The 21007-nt window shown below is 48.9% G+C and overlaps 1 protein-coding gene across 4 annotated transcripts in view; it reads right to left on the bottom strand.

Moving 5' to 3' along the window:
* Positions 1 to 21007, bottom strand: part of KMT2B (lysine methyltransferase 2B) — a 1990704-nt gene that overhangs the window by 1306432 nt on the left and 663265 nt on the right. For all 4 annotated transcript variants that reach the window (XM_069604859.1, XM_069604860.1, XM_069604861.1 and 1 more), the window contains 3 exons: positions 12115 to 12209; positions 11700 to 11801; positions 11176 to 11289 (listed from right to left, as the gene is read on the bottom strand). In XM_069604859.1, coding sequence (XP_069460960.1) covers positions 11176 to 11289; positions 11700 to 11801; positions 12115 to 12209 — 311 coding nt within the window. The remainder of the gene's footprint in view (positions 1 to 11175; positions 11290 to 11699; positions 11802 to 12114; positions 12210 to 21007) is intronic.

Here is a 21007-nt window from a genome sequence, read left to right as displayed (position 1 = left end):
CAGGAGCCAAGCCTGCAGGTTCAGCGACGCCGGGTCGTCATGGAAGATGGCGCCTCCTTCTCTGGAGAGAAGATCCGCGTCCGCCGACAGCTTGATGGGTGGGGACGTTGACAAGTCCAGAAGGTCCGGGAACCAGATCTGCCTCGGCCACGCCGGTGCGACGAGGATCATCCTGCACCGGGACCTCTTGAGCTGGTTGATGAGTCGAAGCAGCAACGGCAACGGAGGGAACGCATACAGGTATAGGCCGTCCCAGGGGAACGAGAATGCATCGCCCATGCTTCTCGGCTGGGGGAACCTGCTGGCGAACCTCTAGCACTTCGAGTTGGTCGCTGTTGTGAACAGGTCGATTTGGGGTTTGCCCCATCGTCGGAAGAGTTAATCCACCTGATCCTGGCGCAGCTCCCACTCGTGACACGCGCGCAGCTCCCTGCTGAGCGAGTCGGCGATGGTGTTTCTTTCTCCTGCCAGGTGGCAGGGAACCAGGAACATCCCCTGGGCAGCCGCCAGTGCCACAGATCCTGTGCCTCCTTGGATAGGGCTGGGGATCTGGTGCCTCCCTGCTTCCTTATGTAAAACATTGTCGTGGTGTTGTCCGTGAAGATCCGCACCACCTTGCCCTTGAGCGACAGGAGGAACGATTTGAGAGCCCAGAACACGGCTTGGAGTTCCAGGATGTTGATGTACAGGAGCTTCTCATCCGGGAGCCAGAGGCCTCTTGCGTGGAGATCTCCGGTGTGGGCGCCCCAACCCTCCAGGGAAGCTTCCGTCGTCACAGTCTCCTGGTACGCCGGCGTCTGAAAGTCCTTGCCCACAGTGAGGTGCGCTCGAACTCCCCACCTCTGAATCGCCCGCCGGAACACCTCGTTGAGGGGGACCTTGTCTTCGAAGGTGCCCGTCGCCTGCATCCAACGAGCGTCGAGAAATTCTTGAAGAGGGCGCATCCGTAGTCTGCAGAGGCGGACCAGGTAGATGCAAGAGGACATCATCCCCAGGAGGGACTTTATGGACCTCACCCTGGCCACGTCCGTGGCTAGCAGGCGCTGCACTTTGCCCAGAATGCTCTTCGTCCGTTCTTCCGACTGTGCCGCCAGGCGCCTCACTGTATCGAGCTTCGCTCCCAGAAACAGGGCCACCTGCGACGGCACCAGGTGGGACTTTGGGTAATTTATTGCGAATCCCAGGTCTGTGAGTAGCTGGACGGTCCTCACAGTGTGTTCGACGGCGAGTTCCCTCGTCCTTGAGCGGATGAGCCAGTCGTCCAGGTAGGGGTAGACGTGAATCCCCTGCAGGCGCAGCCGCGCCGCCACAGGTGCTAGGCACTTGGTAAAGACCCAGGGGGCCGACTTCAATCCGAACGGCAGTGCTCTGAATTGGTAGTGGCGTCCCTGGACGACGAACCGGAGGAACTTTCGTTGACTTTTGAGGATGGGAACGTGGAAGTATGCATCCTCCAGGTCCAACGACGATAGAAAGTCGCCTTCCTCCAGCTGTCCCAGCACGTGCTGGAGGGTGACCATCCTGAACTTTTGTGACCTGATGTATTTGTTCAAACGACCAAGGTGCAGGATGGGGCGCCAGCCGCCCGTCTTCATCCTGACGAGGAAGTACCTTGAGTACACCCCGGAGCCGCAGAGCCTCTTCGGGACGAGCTCTATGGTGCCTTTCCTGAGCATCGCCCGAACTTCCAACAGCAGTTGCGGGACGTGATTTTCCTTCCTGGCCACAGGTGGAACGTGAGGGCACTTCTTCAGGAATTCGATAGTGTCCTCTTTGCCAGGGTATCCAGCACCCAACGGTCGGTGGAGATGGACTTCCACACGCCGACGAAATTCGTCAGCCGGCCTCCCACCGGGGTGCTTCGGTGGGGGCCCGAGGCCACAGCCGGTTCAGTCCTGCTTGGAGGTGGTGGCCTTGCCGCCCTGGCCACCTTGCCGACGGCGGCGAGGCGCTCCCTGCTTGCCGCGACCCCTGTAGGCCTCCTGAGACGAGGAGCGTGCCGCCTGGCTGTAGGACGAGCCACCGCTGGATCCCTTGGAGGCCCCTTGTCTGCCTCCGGAGCTCTGAAAGGGCCGTCGTTGCTGAAGAGCCCTAGGGCGCGGCCCGTCTCCATGTCCGTCTTTATGGCTTGGAGGGATTCGTCCACCGCCTTCCCGAACAAGTTGCTGCCGTCGAACGGCATGTCCAACACCCTGGTTTGGACGTCCTGACAGAAGTCGGTACCCCCCCAGCCAACCCCGTCGTCGTAGGCAAACTCCGTTGCCCAGCTGGCGGAACCCGGTATCGGCAATATCGGTTGCCACCGTTATGGCGTGGTCCGACGCCACCTCGCCTTCTTGAAGTATTTCCAGGGCCTCGGACCTCTTGTCGTCCGGTAGGAAGTCCAATATGGGGGGCAGCTTAAACCAGAGCTCCCTGTCGTAACAAGCCACGATCGCCAGGGCGTTGGCCGCTTTGATCGTCGTCGCCGCCCATGAAATGGCCCGTCGCTCCATGGCGTCCAACTTCCTTCCCTCCTTCCCTCGCCGTCCGGAGGGGAATTCGACGTTGAGGCTCCTGACCCCGCCGCTTTCTTCTTCGCCGCCGCCGAGACGACCGAGTCTGGCGTTGGCTGGGCCCTGAGGCACAGGGGAGCGGTCTCGGGGACCCGGTACTTCTTCTCATACCGGTCCCGTTTGGCTGGTGCCGTGGAAGGGCTCTTGAGTACCGACAGGCCCTCCTCCCAGATGTCATTGATTAGAGGCACCGCGATGCCATCTTCCTCTTGGCCTCCCGGCGCTGATAGAGGAAACCTTCCTTTTTCTGCTCCTCCGGGCAGAGCTGGAACAATTCGTACGCCCTGGCGATCATGGCGTGGAATGAGCCAATCTCGTCGGGCGAAGAGGCCCGTGTGACGGGAGACGGGAGACCCGTTCCGTCGTCGTCAGAACCCGTCGTCGAGCCCACCGCACCGTCATCTCCCGACTCGTGGGCGGATGAGGAGGGAACTGCAGGCCTTACAGGGGCGAGTGGAGGAGAGGTTTGGGTCCTCTGTCGTTTGTTCTGAGGACTTCCCGACGGGCCAGGTTGCGGGTCCTCCGGCCTGGGCCGTGGTAATCTCGTCCTGATCTCAGAGCATAAGGACTGGATCGCAAACAAAATGGCCGCCGAGCTATCCTGAGGCCTAGGTTCCGGCTGTGCCGGAGGGGAAGGCTGCTCTTCCTCGCCATTGTCGTCTTCCTCGGTTATCTCCCGAGGATCTTCCTTGCGGGATCGAACCTTCTCGAATTGGACTTCGAGATTCCTCACGGCCTCGGTCAGTTCCCCCTCCGAGGCGGACTCCGAGCTCGAGGAGGCTACCATGCCCCCCCTCGCTTCTTCCATCATGGTGGCCATGACGATGGGCTGAAAAGAGGATTCCCTCCTTGGCGGCAGGGAAACTCTAGTCCCGGAGGCAGTCTCCGCTGGCGGGGTCTCTGCCGGCTTGGCCAGAGTCGCCTCGATAGAGGCCTTTGCCTGCTGGGTAGGGGCCTTCACCACCTTAGGTGCGTCCTGGGCCTTCTCCTTAGGGGGAGGGGCGACGCCTCGCTCCCCCTCTCCCGAGATCGGACGGGGCTTCTCCCGAAGCTTACCCGGGGTCTCGGACTTCCTCTTCCCCGAACCGGAGCGCTGGCTCGTGGTTGACGGTGCCGGGGAATGTGCGCCCTGCCTGGCAACCGAAGAGCCCGCCCTTTCGACGCTCCCAGAGCCAGCGGACTCGCGGCGCTTGGCCTGGTGTTGGGCCCCCGTCGCCGGGCCACCCGCACAGGACTTCGAAGCCCGCTCGTACCCTTTCTTCTTTTTCTCACCGGTTGAACCCTTCTCCAACCAGCTGGAGAGACGGGATCGACGGTCCCTCATGGTCTGCGCCGACAAGTTCTTGCAGAACTGGCAGTCCTTCTCTACATTAGTCTTGTCCCCATGAAGACAGTAGAGGCATCGTGAATGTTCGTCCTCCTTAAACACATTCTGCAGCCCGCATCCAGGGCAGCTGCGAAACAGCTTGGGTCCGAGTGACAAACTCGCATCCTGGGCTATCTCGAAGTAGGCCGCAAATCTTCTGGAATCCCCCAAAAGGTTGATTCGATGAAATCTTCACACTTGAGGTGCATAGGAAAATCCCGCAACAGGTACCCGTTAACGGAAGTAGAAACGGTGGAGCTTGAGGCTCGATTAACCGAAAAATTTGAAAATTCACCTGAAAAAGCACGAAACACGCAGCAAAAGCTCGAGAGCTAAGCATGAGGACTCCCAACACTTGAACGTGCGGTAAAAATCTGAAGATGGCTGCCAGAGGCGGGGCTTAGGGAGATGGCAGTCATTGGCTGTGGTCAGTATGACTCAGAGATCAGTGATTGGTTACTACTACGAAAGACCGATCAGAAACGAAACTGATACTGATTTTTCTTTAGCGAGGATTCCCAGCCTGACGACGGGGAATATTCATGAGCATGTGAATCCATGCCAGACCCCATGCTGGAGAAAGTATTTAAACCTTGGGAAAGCCTAAAAAGGTTTCCCTGTGCCACTGCACTGAGGGTGCTGTGTGACAAATGAAAAGATGATGCCTATGGAGTAGGTTAGACTCCATAACCAAAGAAAATATAAGAGTAAAACACATTTCAAAACACGAGAGAGTGTGGGGAAAAAGGGTCACACACTCTCCAGGTAAACAAATCAAGTCCTCAAAATCCAGCAAAGTTGCTGGGGGTCTCTAAGGTGAAGGGAATTAGCACATTTTTGAGAATTCTCCCTAACAGTTGGTTTGCCCGGTCAAGCCCTGCTGCTGTGCTGAAGCTCCGAAATTCGCCTCGACTAGAGAAGCCCTGCAAGGACGACTTCTACCCATTGAGTTGGTGGGACCAATGAACTCCAAAGTAAGCCCGTCTGGACATCCTCTCGGAGCTGGCTGTATTTCCACTGCTGCAGGAACCGAAGTGCCAGGGAGAGGAACACCAGATTGTTTGCATTGCTTTTAAGTCGGACCAGAGCGCTAGGAAGATCCTCTGGATTTCCCTAATGCAGGACTGACCAAGCCTGAGCCACCTCAGCAGAGTGCTGGACCCCAGATGCAAGGAAAGTCTACAGTGGTATCTGAGAACCGCAGTGTTGCTATTTGCCGTCAGACACGAGGAGCTGAAACATAGAAGAACTGCTGAATTGAAGTTTGCCCACTGCTGCCGCTGACATTTCCATTGCAGAGCCGTAGTCTCCAGACGTCCTCCCTCTTGTCCCCACGACTGAGACTCGGGAACAACAGGATCTGCAGAGCTGAACAGGAACAGAAGCCAGCTGGATCAATGTCTTCTAACCAGAGGTACAGTAAAGTCTAAGAGAACTTCGATCTTGTTGTGTAGCCTTGCTTGCTCTCAGTTGAGACCTGTCTTGGTTACCTTACAGAGTTTCTATAGATTTGCCCCTCACAAGCTTAACCGGCTTCTGGCTTTTCAAGTGTTCCATTTTCAACAAACATTTCGAAAAACATTGTGCAAGACTTTTCCTACCTGCAAAGAAGATCATCAGCTCCCCTAGACATTGTGCAATTAACATTGGCTGCCCTGGCTCCCTAGTGACTCTTCTTACCTTTGACTCTGTGCTTTATCTTTAACCCAGGAAAGGGTTAAACCTATTTGGCATTGGAAGGTTTCAAAAAGTGCTTACCTGTTTATGATTTATTTGTTAATCTTTGTTTTATTCCCCCATCTGTTACGCCAAACTCCGTATTGCTCTTAATGTACCAGTGATATATTTAAGTCCAGTGTCCTAGCTATTTAAGTCACCTGCGGGTGTAGGAAGTGTGTGTGCCATCCCCAATGGGTATCATCTGTTTTAGGGAAGCTAAGAGTGTGTTTTGAAGTATATTATAAGTATTAGATATATTGCTCCCTTCTTAAGAAGGCTTATACAACTGACTGTGAAATAAATTAATAATTGTTTTATCAAGAAACCTTGAGTGCAAGTGTTTATTTGAATAAGTGTACTGTGAAACTCTGTCACAACATTACTGCTCACATTGACCCCTCTTGAGAGGAGCCTGGCTGCTCAGCCAAACTATCAACCTGTGTAGATCAGACTTATACCAAAGGTTGGGTCCCTATTGCCAGGAGGTCAAGGTTATTGTAGTGCACCCAAAGGGTACTGGTTACATTCTTACACAACATGCTCTCTTCTTGTTCTTCCAGTATGACGGAGAGGAGCGGGCAGGCAGCAGAGATGTGTACTACATCTGGCTCTCTACAACCTGCTTCCTTCCTCCTCAACTTTGATCACTGGACCTCCAGTCCCCCGTTGAGTGTGTATAGCACCTAGGGTTAAGCCTTGTTAAGCAAGAGTTAATTTAAGTTACCAGAGTGATTAAAACGTTTGCTTACCTATTACAAGAGTTTTAACATTGCATGTATCCTACTTTGATTTAAAGTAGGACTCCTTTTATTTCATTTTGAGTTAAAGGATACAACCTTTTATTCTATCGGCATTTTAACAGCCATAACCTCTGTGTATTTATAATGCGTGTTATTTGTATATCAACTGCTAGTGTGTCTGTTTCTTTGAAACACCTTCTGTGCTCCGAGTCCCTTGTGCCTTCCTACAGCCCTCTTCCCTCCTAGACTAAGCCTGGGTGCTCAGTCATTGCTACCAAACCTTTTGGGTAGTTCGGGGCCAAATCTAAGAATTGGAAACCTGCACATCTAAGAATGTGTCTGCTCTAGTCAGACCATAGTCCAGCCATAGGGGGCCTTTTGCAAAACTCCCCAACACTCGGCACGCAATTCCCCTTTTGTTTTAATCCAACTAGAGGAAAAATACGACTTCGCTAATTATGCAAGTGCTTATTTCATGGGAACGAGTCCGACATCTGAGTGTTCTGGGTGCATGTTTGGCAAGATTGTATGCAGTACCCTTTGGGTGCACTACAACAACCCTGACCGCCTGGCAATAGGAACCCAACCTTTGGTATAAGCTTGTACTACACAGATAGGTAGCGTGTTGACCAGCCAGGCTTATCGCAAGATGGGTCAATATGAGTTGTAGGGGAGTTACACAGAGATTCACAGTGACAAGTACTCAAATAAAAACTTACACACAAGGTTTCTTGAATAAACACTTATTAATTTATCAGTCAGAGTAAGCCTTCTTCAGAAGGGGGCAATATAACAGTAACGCTCAAATACACTTCAAAAATACACACTCTTAATATTTCTAAATCATTAAGTACCCTTTTGAGATGGCCCAGACACAACCTACACCCTCAGGTGACTTCAATAGTTAGGGTGCTGGGGATATTAATATATCACTGTTGCATTTAGAATCAGATTTAAGAGTTTGTCAAAGAGAAAGGTTATTGTGACACAACAAGAGATCTCACATTTTTCTCAAATCAGGTAAGTACTTTTGTAAACCCCCCAATGCAAAGTTAGTTAACTCTTTCCTGGAAGGAAGACCAAACGCATTCACAGAGGGAAGAAGAGTCACTCAGGGAGCCAGACTAAGCCAAAGTCAATTGAGCAACAATCTAGGTGAAACTCAAGCACTTCTCAGAGGTGGGTAAATGTCTTGCACAATGTTTTTTAAGTCTTTGTAGAAAAAAAAATGCAAAGTAGGGCCACAAGCTGTTTGGGCTTGTTAAGTAAAGAAGCTATAAGCAACTCTACAGGGCAACGACGACAAGTCTTGCCAACAGAAAACAAGTGTAGTTACACAACAGTAAGTTCTCTTGGACTTAGGTAGGTTCTCTTAGGTAGGTAGCCCCACCTTATCTCACTGATAAATTCACATTGAGATCCTACAACACTTCCCAACTAGTGGTACCTAGATACAACCTTAAAAGAGCAGGTGGTTCCAGTTTCCCGGTCATGGACTGCCAACTATGAAACTCCCGCCGGACATCAAATCCATCCAAATATTCACAAAATCCAGTAGTAGTGTCATTGTCTGGCTACTCAATAAGAATTAACCCAATTTTTCTCTCAGCTATGCATCCCTGACTACTCGGCAAATGCACCCTTCTGTCCATGTATGTACGTATGCATCTTCTACTCGTTCATGACTGGATTCATGCTTGTACTATGTGTATTAACTGTATCTTGCCTTGTACCATGTGTCATATGTACAATGCCTTTGAACTGTATCGTGCAACCGTCTTCTTACTCACTAGCGCCCAGATACCCCTGGGTCAGGTGTGCTATACAAGTAAATAAACTATACAGTACCTTTAGGTTGAGGAAAAGTGCAGCAGATGACTTCTGTTCCTGTGCAGCTCTGCAGATCCTGGTGTTTCTGTGCCTCAGTCGTGGGGACAAGATGGAGGACTTCTGCGAACTCCTGCACTGCAATGGGACGGTCACCGCTCGCAACCAGCAATCTTAAAACAAGTGGCACTTCGGTGTTCCAGCTCCTCACGACTACCGCAAATAGCAACTGCGCGATTTCTGGCTGTCTAGATGGACATTGCTGGACCCCAGATGCAAGGACTCTGTTGAGGTGTCTCAGGCTCGGTCAGTCTTGCTTCCTGGGAGTCCGGAGGATCTTCCTGGAGCTCTTGGCCAACTTAAAAGCAACACGCACAATCTGGTGTTCCTCTCCCTGGGTATTCGGTTCCAGCAGCAACTGCAGTGGAATTTCAACCAGCTGTTACGCTCACCTGGTCTCAGCGGAGGCGCTGGGGCACAGTTGCAGCCCTCCCAGGGATTAGGTCGCCCTTGTTGCTTCTCTCTCTCTGTACTTATGCAGTGAACTGCGGCATTAGGAAGTGCTGCTCAGGACTGCTCCTGTGAGGATATAAGGGGACGTGAGTATGCCAGTCTGTGACCCTCCAAACCCTTCCTCCCAAGACGTGATTCACGTAGGTTGCGCTGCCCCTAGAAGGCTCACCTGATTATTATGGATGAGCTCTCGGTCCTGCTACTTCTGGCAGGGGCGGAGTTCCTTCACTGGTTCCTGCATGTGGTAGTCCAGTCCAGCTGTGACTAATCCACCTCTCTCCAGGTGTTTGTTTGTCTTCCCTCGCCTGTTTGCTTTCAGCCTGCTTTGGTTGATAGTTCATTTGCTTTCAGCCTGCTTTCGCTGTATTTGTATAGATCGTTCCTGTATTGTTGTCCGCTCCTCCTTTAATGTCGTTCTTTTGCTCTCTCCCCGCGTAGGTGATATTGCGGGCCCTGCAGCAGTTGCAGAGCAAGAGATGGCAGCCGGAGCGAACGAGGAATGAAACCACGATGGCCCGGTAACAGGTAAGTGGTCTGCTAGGGATGCGTGCGTGGTTTGAATGCGGCGCGATCCTAGACTGATGGGTGATAGCTGTCTAACCTTGTCTTCTTCACAGGAATCGAGTCCGTGGATGAGGAACGCAGCGTCGGGATCAAGATCGCTGGGTTCCAGAGGATGAGTATGCAGATGAAACGATGAACGCCAGATTCCAAGAGTTGAGTATGCAGGATGAACTCTGGGTTCCAAAATGTAAGTAAGCTGGTCCAAGCAGGGGGAGCGTCACGTTGCACGCGAATGCAAAGTAACACGACTCGCTGGCCTTGGAGATGGAACAGCTTATACAGCTGAGCTCCTGGGGCCACGCCCTCTAGTCCTGGCCTGCCTGCCACACCCTGCAACTCCTAGAGTCTACACGTGCTCGTGGGCCTGGGGAGCCACACCCCAACAGTATGCACGTGGAAATGTTACCGAAATAAAAGCACATGGAAATAGTTCTTGTAAATAAAGCACTCTTACACAAAAATAAAGTGTTCCTGCTTAGATCCTTACATGAGCCTGGCGCCAAAGGCGCCAGGACTGAGTCCAGCCGCGCCCCCAGTGTGTATGCATCCTGTGACCTATTACCCCCATCAATTGATGGTGAGGTGTCTGTGTTCTTGGGCCACTGATCATGATACCAGCTCCAAGAGGCTGTTCAGGTGGCTTACTTTGGAGTTGATTGGTCCCACCAACTCAAGGGGAGAAGTCGTCCTTGCAGAACTTCTCTAGTCAAAACGAAATTGGAGTTTCAGCACAGCAGCAGGGCTTCACAGGGCAAACCAACGGTCCAGGAGTTGCAGCAGGTGTCTTCAAGTTTTTCTTCTGATTCCTTAGTCCAGTGGTCGACTGTCTTCCAAACCAAAAAGCCTCGCCTTTTATGCACATTTCTCCCATTCATTCCAGCCTAGCTGTCAGTCACCCAGCAGGGTGGCTGTCCTTGCTGGACAGCCAGCCGGCCAATCACCTAAGAGTACATTCCTGTCTACTAGGAGACTAAGCACGGGGAGTTTCGGGTATCACCCTCGCTTCCTGCCTCCGCCAGACACCCTGGAGCCAGAGACGGGCTTCACTTGTGAATCCCGCCAAAGGCAAAACAAACGAAGGGACCAAACCTGGTTTGGTGCACAGAGTAAATCTCAAGAAGGGCCTTTTCCACAAAGAAATGGCGAAAAAAAGACCAGGGCCATTTTGACAAAAATGGCACCCTTGGGGCCTCTACTGCAGCTGCGAACGCAGCCCGCGATAAATGCACACCACGGTAGTTAAAAGTAAACCACTGCCACCAGCCATTCATCGAGGAAAGGGTAACATTTTTTACATGAGAAGCTAGACAAAGGGGATACTAAGTAACCACTCCAGCACCCTATTGTAGAATAGTGCGAGTGTGTGCTGGGTCTAGAAAGTGACAAAGTAAGAAGTCAATTTCACTTCACTGCTCTTAGAAACAATAGTTTATCCAAGTGAAGGTATTTAAACCTTTGGAAATATAAAAGACTTCCCTGGGCCACTGCACTGAAGGTGCTGTTTGACAATGTAAAAAGATGATGCCTATGGAGTTTGTCAGACTCTACAACCAAAAGAAACGAGAGTTCAAAATCACATTAAAATACGAGAGTGGGCAAAAAGGGTCTCAGTCCCTCCAGGTAAAAAAATCAAAGTCCTGAAGTACAGCAAAAGAGCTGGGGGTCTCTAAGGTAGAGAGGAATTAGCACATGTCTGAGAATTCTCCCTAACACCTGTTGGAGCAGACATCCCATAAATATTGGGTGAAGGGATTGAGACCTAGGAGTATCAGTTCTGATATGTGTACATGGTTATAAAGGTTTATATAGGTGCTTATAAGAAGGTGGTCATTAATGTTGGAGCAGGTGGTGCCTAGAGCGGTGGACTAGATATGGCCATATATCAACATACCTCATGATGTCCTCTGCTGGCACATAGGAGGCACATTAGCTGTGGGGCTACAGGCACAGAAGTCAGGACACTTAGTCCACCCAACTGCCACACGTTTTCAACATCACAGTCTTCCTGAAAGAGAGCAATGTTGGTTAGATGGGAATCCAACATGATCACCGCATGAATAGTTGTCATGAATACACAAGAGGGAGTTGAAACCCTGAAAGAGGGATGAATGGCGTACACAGTAGTATGAACAAGATGACGCTAGAAATGTATGCATTACAAAGGATCAGATTTATTTTGATAGTCCAACAATAGAGGATGCTTGTGTAGTAAGAAAAGAGCATCGATATTCATATCACAAAACCGCTATGACAGAAGGATTGAACCTACCAACATGACTACAGAAACAGCTTTGTGGAACTGCCCAAGGCGTATGTGTGTGATCAAATAAATGCAGAATATACTATTGCAGTTCCCTGCATAATGGGAGGTGAAGGAGGTAGGAGGACCTGCCCTAGCCCGTATGCCATACTCACTTTGAAGTCTATGCGGATTCTGTGGATTCCATCCTCAGAAGGCTTTAATCTGCCACTGCAGCCATTCGGGAGTGGGCCAGAAGTAGTGATAGCAAAAAGATCCTATCAAAATGAAACAAAACGGATAATTCACATTGTAGGTTGCAAGTAAAAAAAGGGGGTGCAGAGGAAGAGCGCTAGTGGAGAAGCTGGTACTAATTTGTAGGAAGTGAAAATAAAAGCTACAAGGAAAGAGGCTCATCATGGTTTGAAGACATATGGAGCAACAAAGAGGGATGTGAAATAAGCAGGACAAACTGGAGCGGCAGTGAGAAAAGATCAAATTGGAGGACGAATTATTGTGGTTATGAAGTTTGTCACAGATTCATTGAGTGACAGTAAGCCTAAACCCAAAACTGCATTTCCACTTGCCCACCTTTTCTGTTTTTTTCCGTGCCTTAAGGTGGACCACAGGTTGCAGGGTAGACTTCCTTGGCCGACTGGACTCATCTGGATCCACAGGTAAATAATCTGAATAGAAAAGGAATAGCATTAAAACCCTATCCTTAATTGCAAGAGTCGGTATCCTAGATGTGTGGAAAAAATAACCTATACAGGTCTAAGACATACTTTGCTTAAACAGTTTCACCTTTAACACTGGCAAAATAAGATACTTTTAATGGATGCTTCAGCTCTATTAAGTAACTATTCAAGGGTTCTATAAGCAAAAACATTCCTCTAAAATTATTTAGAAATAAAATGGAGGAAAGAATGGATTTACATGAAAATCTGAAAATGCACTCAAGATAAACATTCTACTTTTTTTAAAGAAAATCCTTTGCCTTATAAAAAAAAAAACATTAGATTGACTAATTCTGCTGGAAGGAATTTCAGGAAATCAAAAATGGCTAATCGAAATGACATCCAATTATGCCCTTCAGGGTATGAAAACCTAGAAAGACTGAACCCTCCATATTCTTTTAACTTGTGTCCATACAACATATAGGTGGTCTTAGGAGGCTTTGTGGTGAGGCGTTAAGGAAGACCAACATGTACCTACATGCAGGGTTTCCAGCAAGTCAGTCCAAACTCTAGCAGTGGTAAACATTGCAGTGCATTCTGAACTTACTCCTAGATAGGGAGAATGCCAATATAAACTATCTACAGTGTAGTGAAGCCTTCACTACAGTGGCATCCTCCATGGGGAAACCGACATGTCCTTCAAGCTGTCAGTACCAGGAAACAGTTTCCAATAGTCTTGTTACTTTGTTGCCACTTTTGGTAACTTGTTCTCATTGTGCAATACATCTTACAATGTAGTACAATGGGGTACACTTTGTTCTACCCTAAACTAACACTCAGGATTTTGTTTACTTTAGGTGTGCATAATGGGCAAGCTGCTGGCAGCATTTACTTTTTGCTATTTTTTTGGTGCATTTTACTTTATTTACCCTTACTGCTTTTACTGTGTTTGGCTACCTACTGTGGCTAGTGTCCAAACATGGCCATGCCATGAGGTTTTCCGTTTATCCCTTTGCCATTTTGTCACTAACCCTTCTCCTGACCCGTGAGGAAAGCAACATTCTATGGACTCCAGTGCCTGGGAAAGCAGATGCCATGTGTGTTTGCTGCCAGTAAATGGGTTGGGACTGTCTGGTCCCAAACCACAAACTGGTTTCAGAGTGTCAGACTGGTATGCATGAGCTGTGCCACCAGTGGTCCTGATTGGACCACTGTTGGGGTGTGTGTGTGGAGGAGAGATCTTTGATTGGCTAGTGGGAGTTTCGACTCTTATCTGGCTTTTTGGATAAGAAGAGGACCCCTGTACCCACTTCAGAGAGATCCTGGAAGAAACTGAAGTAGCCAAGTATCCTGTCCAGCTGCAAGTCTTGCAAGGAGACCGTGTAACCATTTGAAGAAGGCCTGGCAACCAACTTATGCTGCTGTCCTGGAAGAGCCCGGTCTTGTTGAACATCTCCAGCAGTCCTCCAAAGGAGCTCCGAAGAAAACATCCATTCTCAACGTCAGCTCGGAGTCCTGTAAAGAAGAGCCCTCAGCAGTGTCCCTGGATCACCCAGTGGCTGACCAGCTCAGAGGTTGGGCTACCTTGCTGCAGAACGTAGGAGCTGGGCAGTTTGTGCTACAGGACTCCTCTGCCAGATTTTGTGGTTCCAGCATCAAGGGGTACCGACCAAGTGAGTCCTCAAGCGTTGCAGGGCATCGGTGTCTGTCCAAAACAGCTCTACTGCATCCAGTCCTGTGCGGAGGGGGGCCTGCATAGAGTTCTTCTGTATTCTCCAACCTGAAGACGTTGCACCAGTCCCTGGGCATCAATGGCAGAAGCTGACGGCAGGAAAAGCGACCTTGGGCCCTCTTCAGAAGACCTGCCAAGTCCTAAGAAGAATTGGAGTACGGGGTGTGAGTTACAACAGTAACAGTACTCACATGAACCCTTATCTCCCTTTTTAAAAGTTTAGTTACGTTTACAACAGTCTACTTTGCAATCGCTTGCTTGTGCAAGCACTCCGAAAGTTGGGGATACTTTTGTTAGATAGAAGAACTTGTCATCCATCACTTGGAACTCTTAATTGGACCCCAGAAGCCCTACACTATTTCTTTTTCCAGTCTCACAAACCTGTGTGGAACTTTGAACTTTTGGGCACAAGGCCCCATACATCTTAGGGATGGATATCTAAAGTTAGTGATGCATCTCTGTGGACTTGTAGTGCAGCATACTAATGCTTGCCTTCCTTTTCAGGGGTTTATGTATTTTGTCCTACTCCTGTGATTGTATATATGTATCTTATTTAGTGTTGTGTGATATTACATGCTAGAAGTCATTTTCCATAGTATTATATGGCCATAAAAACGTATTTCTATAACTAATAGTCAAGTTCGTTCCCTGACTTTCCACTGTGTGTGCTCATTGAGGGCCCCTTACAAGCTCACCACCTCTTGACTTTGTTTAGACCACTTGTCCACCTACATTGAACTGGTTTGGCTACAGCTGCCAGAGTTGTCCCGGTCACTAAACTAGATTGGCCGTCTATACATCTGTCCACCAGGCCAGAGTATAGAAAATCTGTCCTAACACTCAGCGATGGCCAGGCCAAAGAAATGGTGGCAGATGGCCCTTGTAGCAAGAACAAAAACTGGTCTTGCAAGGCACCCCTTTTGGGTGGAGAGCTGCAACTGCAGGGGGGTGCTTGTTTCATATGTCAAGGATCTGCAGAGTCCCAAGCATCAACTTGGGACAATGACTGATGCAACGTGGTAGCCCAGGAGAAAGCTGGTCAGCTCAAAAGATGGTCATGGGATACTTCCGAAGGCTTCCAAAGGCAAGGAGGCAAGGTCCTCAAGCAGGGGTTGAGAAAGGTTGTTCCCACCGGTTCAGGGGACGAAGCACCAATTGAGATCAGCAAGAAAGCAGGGCTTCGCCGGGACGATTGGAGTGCTGCTGCTGTCTGGCTTCCAACAAAAGGTTCTGGGAGTTCAGCAGGATATTCTTCTTCATAGTGGTCTAGGCTCCAACATTGATCAGCTGAATGGCTGAATGAGTCCCCCTTTTAAACAGGATTAGAGCTAGATTCGCCCCTATGCCCACCAATGATAAGGATCTGCACCATTCAAACCAGCAGGGGCTGTCCAATCCTGACAACCTTTGGCCTTCACATCTACCCAGCAGCAGACGCTTTGGCATGGATTTGGAATGGTCCAGACAGACTCAGCCCCCACATCCGGCCACAGACTGATGCTTTTCTCAGGAAATCTTGAACATTACCTGGGAAATACTTTTTCATATATGGCAATGCCAGTTCTTTCAGAGAAGTAAGAAAGCAAAACAAAAAGATCTCATGAGACAGCCATTTGAGAGTATATGGTACTCTATTAAGTGGCAAACTGCAAAAGTGCATGAGACAAAACTAACAGTAAAAAGGTTTCCCCTGCCGCAGCACGTCATCTTGGGCACATCACGTTAGTACAACAAAGTTGCAAATAACAAGGATACATGGATGCAAAGTGTCTGCAACGCACTACGCTGTAAGCATAGGGTGTATGCAAGAAAAAAAAACAAGAATTCTATTAGAGAACATTGTTCTACAGCACTGACAGCCATAAAGACTGATCAGTGGGCCAAAACAGATGAGCTTAGTAAGGCCAGTGAAACCAAAAGACCTTTACTGGCCTCCAAACGACAAAACAGGTGCAAAACGGAAGCAAAACATTGTGTGTCCAACTGATGTCTGTGGAGGGAAAGCAGCAACAAACTAAATCTTGCCCAACAGCAACCAAAACAGCATTCCCAACTGTCACTGATCAAATGAGTCCTTCCCCCCCATTTGAACAAAGAACACTACCACACTCATCAGTTCTTTAATCAATCTGTGATTGGATCATTGCTCGTAATATAGCTCAGCAAGAGGAGAACTTGCTGCTGCAGTGAGATCTGTGTGTTTGCTGATCTGCAGGTCGCAATTTCCAATACCTGCAAGGCCAACTCAGCCTTACATCCTAACAACGTGATTAAATTAATATCCACTTTGGTTTGGGTGATACTGTATGTAAATATGTTATATGTAAAGCACTTTGGCGAAAGCGCTAGAGAAAAAGCACATTATTGTAAGTAAAGTCCTTTATATGGCATACATTCCTCACCGTGATCTTATTTCTGATGCTTGTTATCTGCTTAAATTCACATGCTATGCATAGGCCGACATCTAGCGGTAGCCGCAGAGTATTACATTCTTTTGTTTTCAAAACTCGAAAAGGGTATTAGGCAGAGTTTGTATGCAGTACCTTCTGGGACCACTTCACACAAATGATGTGGTGTAAGCAAACCAACCTTTGGTATAAGTCTGTACTGCAGTTTTGGTAGCGGAGCTGAGCAGCCAGGCTGATCTCAAGAGGGGAACGTGAGCAGTAATGATGTTACAAAGAGGTCTACAATTGCAGGTTTTCAAATAAACTCTTACACTCGAGGTTTATTTGATAAATACTTATTAATTTATCAGTCAGTTATAAAACATTCATAAGGAGGAAATTATATAACACAAATATAGTTCAATACTATTTCAGAATACTTTTCAAGAGGAGTAAAAGGCAAAGATTATTAGAAAATGAAAGCTTACAATTACTCTTAGACAGTGCAAATACGTGGAGTTCACCAGAAGAGTCAATTCAATTCAATAGACTAGGCCAAAGTCAATGGGCTAAAGTCTTGGATAGGATAAAGCAGTTCTGGTAAGTAAACTGTAAAGTCTCTGCACAAGTTATCAGAAGTAGTTTGTAAAAAGAAGAATCATATGTTGGGTCACAAGCTGATTAGGCCTACGAGTTGCAAAGGTTTCAAGCACTTGCACCACAAGAGGGAAGTACTCTGTCTCATTTCACAGTACCTTTCAATGAAGAAAAAGATGCAGCTGATGACTTCTGATCCCAGCAGTTCCTGCAGATCTCGCTGTTACTAGGTCTCAGTCGTGGGGACAAGAGGGAGAACGTCGGGGGACTCCTGCACAGGGACTGGTCGAAAAGCTTGCAACTGGCAAACTTCAATTGCAGTGGCTGTAAGTAATGCACACAAGCTGGTGTCCCTCTCTGGTTATACGTTTCCTGTAGCACTCTGAGGAAAATGCAACCAGCTAAGATAGGTGTCCAGGTGGCTTATTGTTGAGTTGATTGCTCCCACCAACTCAAAGAGATAAGACGTCCTTGCAGGGCTCCTCTGTTGAGGTGAAGTTGGCGATTCGGACCTGCAGCAGGGCTTCACCGGGTAAACCAACGGTCCAGGAGTTGCAACAGCCGTCCTCTTCAATCTCGTCTTCGGTTCTTTCGTTCCAGTGGTCGACTGCCTTCCAAGCCAAGAGACTCACCTTGTATTCAGTTCTATCCCATTCATTCCATCCTAGCTGTCACTCACCCTGCAGGGTGGCTGTCCTTGCCGGGCAGTCAGCCAGCCAATCACCACAGAGTGCATTTGGGTCTCTCCTAGGAGACTAAGCACACATAGTTTGGGGCACCTCCCTCACTTCCTGCCCACCCCAGACACTCAGGTGCCAGAGGCGGTCTTCAATCCTGAAGCCCGCCAAAGGCGAATGAACAAAGACCAAACCTGGGTTGGCGCGCAGAGAAACTCTAGAAGGACCTTTCCACAAAGAAATGGTGAAAAAAGAAGACTGGGACCTGTTTTTACAGAGGGGACTCAGACGCCATCTTGAAAAACATGGCTCCTGTGATTTAATGTTACGGGAGCTATGAATAGTTTGCGGGCAGGAAAAATCATGGTACTTTGTTGTTCCTGAGAGGAACGGGTAGCATTTGACTGCTACAGGAGTATCTAGAGACAGGGGATACTAAGTAACACCTCCAGCACTATTGTAAAATGGGGTGTGCTGGGTCTATGAATTTTAAAAGACTAGTAAAGTCAATTTCACTTTACTTACTCTGGGAAACAGTAGTTTATCCCAGAGAAGGTATTTAAACCTTGGGAAAGCCTGAAAGGATTCCCTGTGCCACTGCACTGAGAGTGTTGTGTGACACAAATGAAAAGATGATGCCTATGGAGTGGTTTAGACTCCATAACCAAAGAAAACACAAGAGTAAAACACACATGAAAATACATGAGACAATGGGAAAAAGGGTCACACTCTCTCCAAGTTAGAAAATCAAGTCCTCAAAATCCAGCAAAGTTGCTGGGGGTCTCTAAGGTGAAGGGAATTAGCACATTGAGAATTGTCCCTAACAAAGGGACGTAGACTAGGCTTGCCAGTAATACCATCCCTAGTGCGACATCTCCCGTACCAATGGTCCTTCATGCATCAACGTCCATCAGATTGTTTTGTTTCTGACATGAGGCAGCATGAAGTGTAGTGTGAGTACAGATGTATTAAAGAAGATTGAGGTTTTCTGGTTTTACTACTCTATGGCACCTTCTACTCTACAGGGGAGGAAGGGTGGGCGCATGTGAATCTAAGCAGATACAACCATCAAATACAATTACAGTAAGTAATGTAACCCTTCTGAGGCTTGTAGATCTGCTTAGATCACATGCTATGCATAGACTAGAGAGCAGTATCTGGAGGAGGTGGTGGGTTGTTAGAAGGTACAGCAGCAAATCGATGTTTCAGCACCGCTTGTCCAACTGTGAAACTGCTTTAGAATGTGTCAATGCAGTAATGCTGAGTAAATAACAAGTTACTTACCTGTAACTATTGTTCTCCAGCATGGGTCTGGCATGGATTCACATGCTCATGAATATTCCCAGCCGTCAGGCCGGGAATCCTCAGTAAAAGAAAAAACAGTTTTCACTTTCACTAACAAACTGTATTTTTCCTTTAAACCAATCACTGTCCTCTGGGTCATACTGCCCTCATCCAATGACATTCCTCACCCTAAGCCCCTTCTCTGGCAGCCATCTTCAGATTTGGTAAGCACATAAAGTGGCAGTATGACCAAGAGCAGCGAAGAGGGGTCGGAGGGAGGGTTTGCATGTCAATCCATGCGAGACCCATGCTGAAGAATAATAGTTACAGGTAAGTAACTTACTTCTCCATCATGGGGTCTGGCATGGATTCACATGCTCATGAATAACAAATAAATAGCAGTACAACATTACACACCACGGGAGGTGGCAAGGCTCAACAGAAGCAATCAACTCTTATCTCTGGAACAAACTCCCCTCAAGCGAACAGGTTGCTTAGAACTGCTTGGCCGCCCCAGGACTCCTCCCTGGAATACCTGTCGACGCAGTAGAATTTCGCAAAGGTATGCGTAGACCTCCACGTAGCAGCCCTGCAGTTGTCTACCTGAGGCACACCAGACAGGAAAACAGTCGTTGCATCGATCGCTCTGGTAGAATGGGCTCTCGGACAGCCAACCAGCCAACCAGTGACAATGACTGATGCAGCCGGAGAGCCACCTGGAGATGGAAGCCTTGGACAAGGCCTTCCCATGGTTGACAGGACCAAAGTTAACAAAAAGCAGAGAAGTCTTCCGGAAACTTTGTGCGGACCACATACAACTTCAGCGCTTGAGCCACATCCAGCGAGTGCAAAGTCCTTTCAGCCGGCGACAAAGGCGTTGGAAAAAAAAACACATGTATCACCAAGGGCTCACTGAGATGAAATTTCAACGGAACCTTGGGCATGAAGGAGGGGTGCATCCGCAGCACTACCCTCATCTCGTGGAAAGTCAAGTAAGGCCGCTTGCAGGACAGGGATCTCACCTACTCTCCTAGCAGAGGTGATGGCCACAATGAAAGTGGTCTTCCAAGACAGGAACTTAAGCAGAACTTGATGCATCGGCTCGAATGGGGCCCCATGAGCTTAGTCAGCACCACGTTGAGTTCCCACGCCAGGGAAGGAGCCTTCTCCGGCGGGAATCAATGGAATAGTCCATTGATTAATTCCTTTACTAGACAGTGCGACCATAGAGAAGACCGTCACGTAGAGACCTAGTGCAATGGGATATAGCCGCCAGATGCACCTTGATGGAGGAGTGCCCCAGCCCCAACTTAGCCAATGACAAGAAGTACGGAAGACCTTGGGGAGCTGTGACGCTCAGAGGGTTAATCTCCTGCAACCGGCACCAAACACTTCCATTTGTGTCCGTACACACTTCAGAGTCGATGACGCCCTGGCCTTGGCGAGGACCTCCCTGCAGTCCACAGGCAACTCATACCGACTGAACTCTAATGCTGCATGAGGCAGGCCTTCAGGTTCAGCGATCCTGGGGTGTGGGGCAGGATTGCTCCTTCCCTGGCGAGAAGATCCACGACCACTGGCAGCTTGACTGGAGGGGACACTGACATACCGAGAAGGACTGGGTACCAGATTTGCCTCGGCCACGCTGGTGCGACGAGGATCCTCCTGCACCGGCACCGTCTGAGTTGATTGATAACTCGTACTTTCTGTACGCGTTGTTCGGCAACGCGTACAGAAACAGGCTTTCCCAAGGGAAAGAAGAATGCATCCCCCATGCTCCCCGGCTGGGGAAACCTGCTGGCAAACTTCCGGCACTTGGTCGAAAGACCGGAAAAGTCCTTTGGGAACTCCCTGACAAGTCCATGAGGCCAAAGTGAAGATCTTTCTGGAGACCTGGTGTAGTGGAAGATAGTCGCCAGATGTACTTTAATGGAGGTATGCGCCAGTCCGGCCTTGGCCAAGGATATCAAGTATAGACGAATCTACGGCGCTGTGACCCTCAGAGGGGTGATGATCTGAGACTCCTCCTCCAAACTCTATGGCTGCAGGAGCCAAGCCCTCAGGTTCAGCAATCCTGGGTCGTGGTGAAGGACTGCGCTTCCTTCTCTGGTAAGAAGATCCAGAACCACC

The sequence above is a fragment of the Ambystoma mexicanum genome, chromosome 1p, assembly GCF_040938575.1.
Source record: "Ambystoma mexicanum isolate Mex_15411 chromosome 1p, UKY_AmexF1_1, whole genome shotgun sequence".
NCBI lineage: Eukaryota > Metazoa > Chordata > Amphibia > Caudata > Ambystomatidae > Ambystoma > Ambystoma mexicanum.
This window is presented reverse-complemented; position numbering and strand designations above follow the sequence as displayed.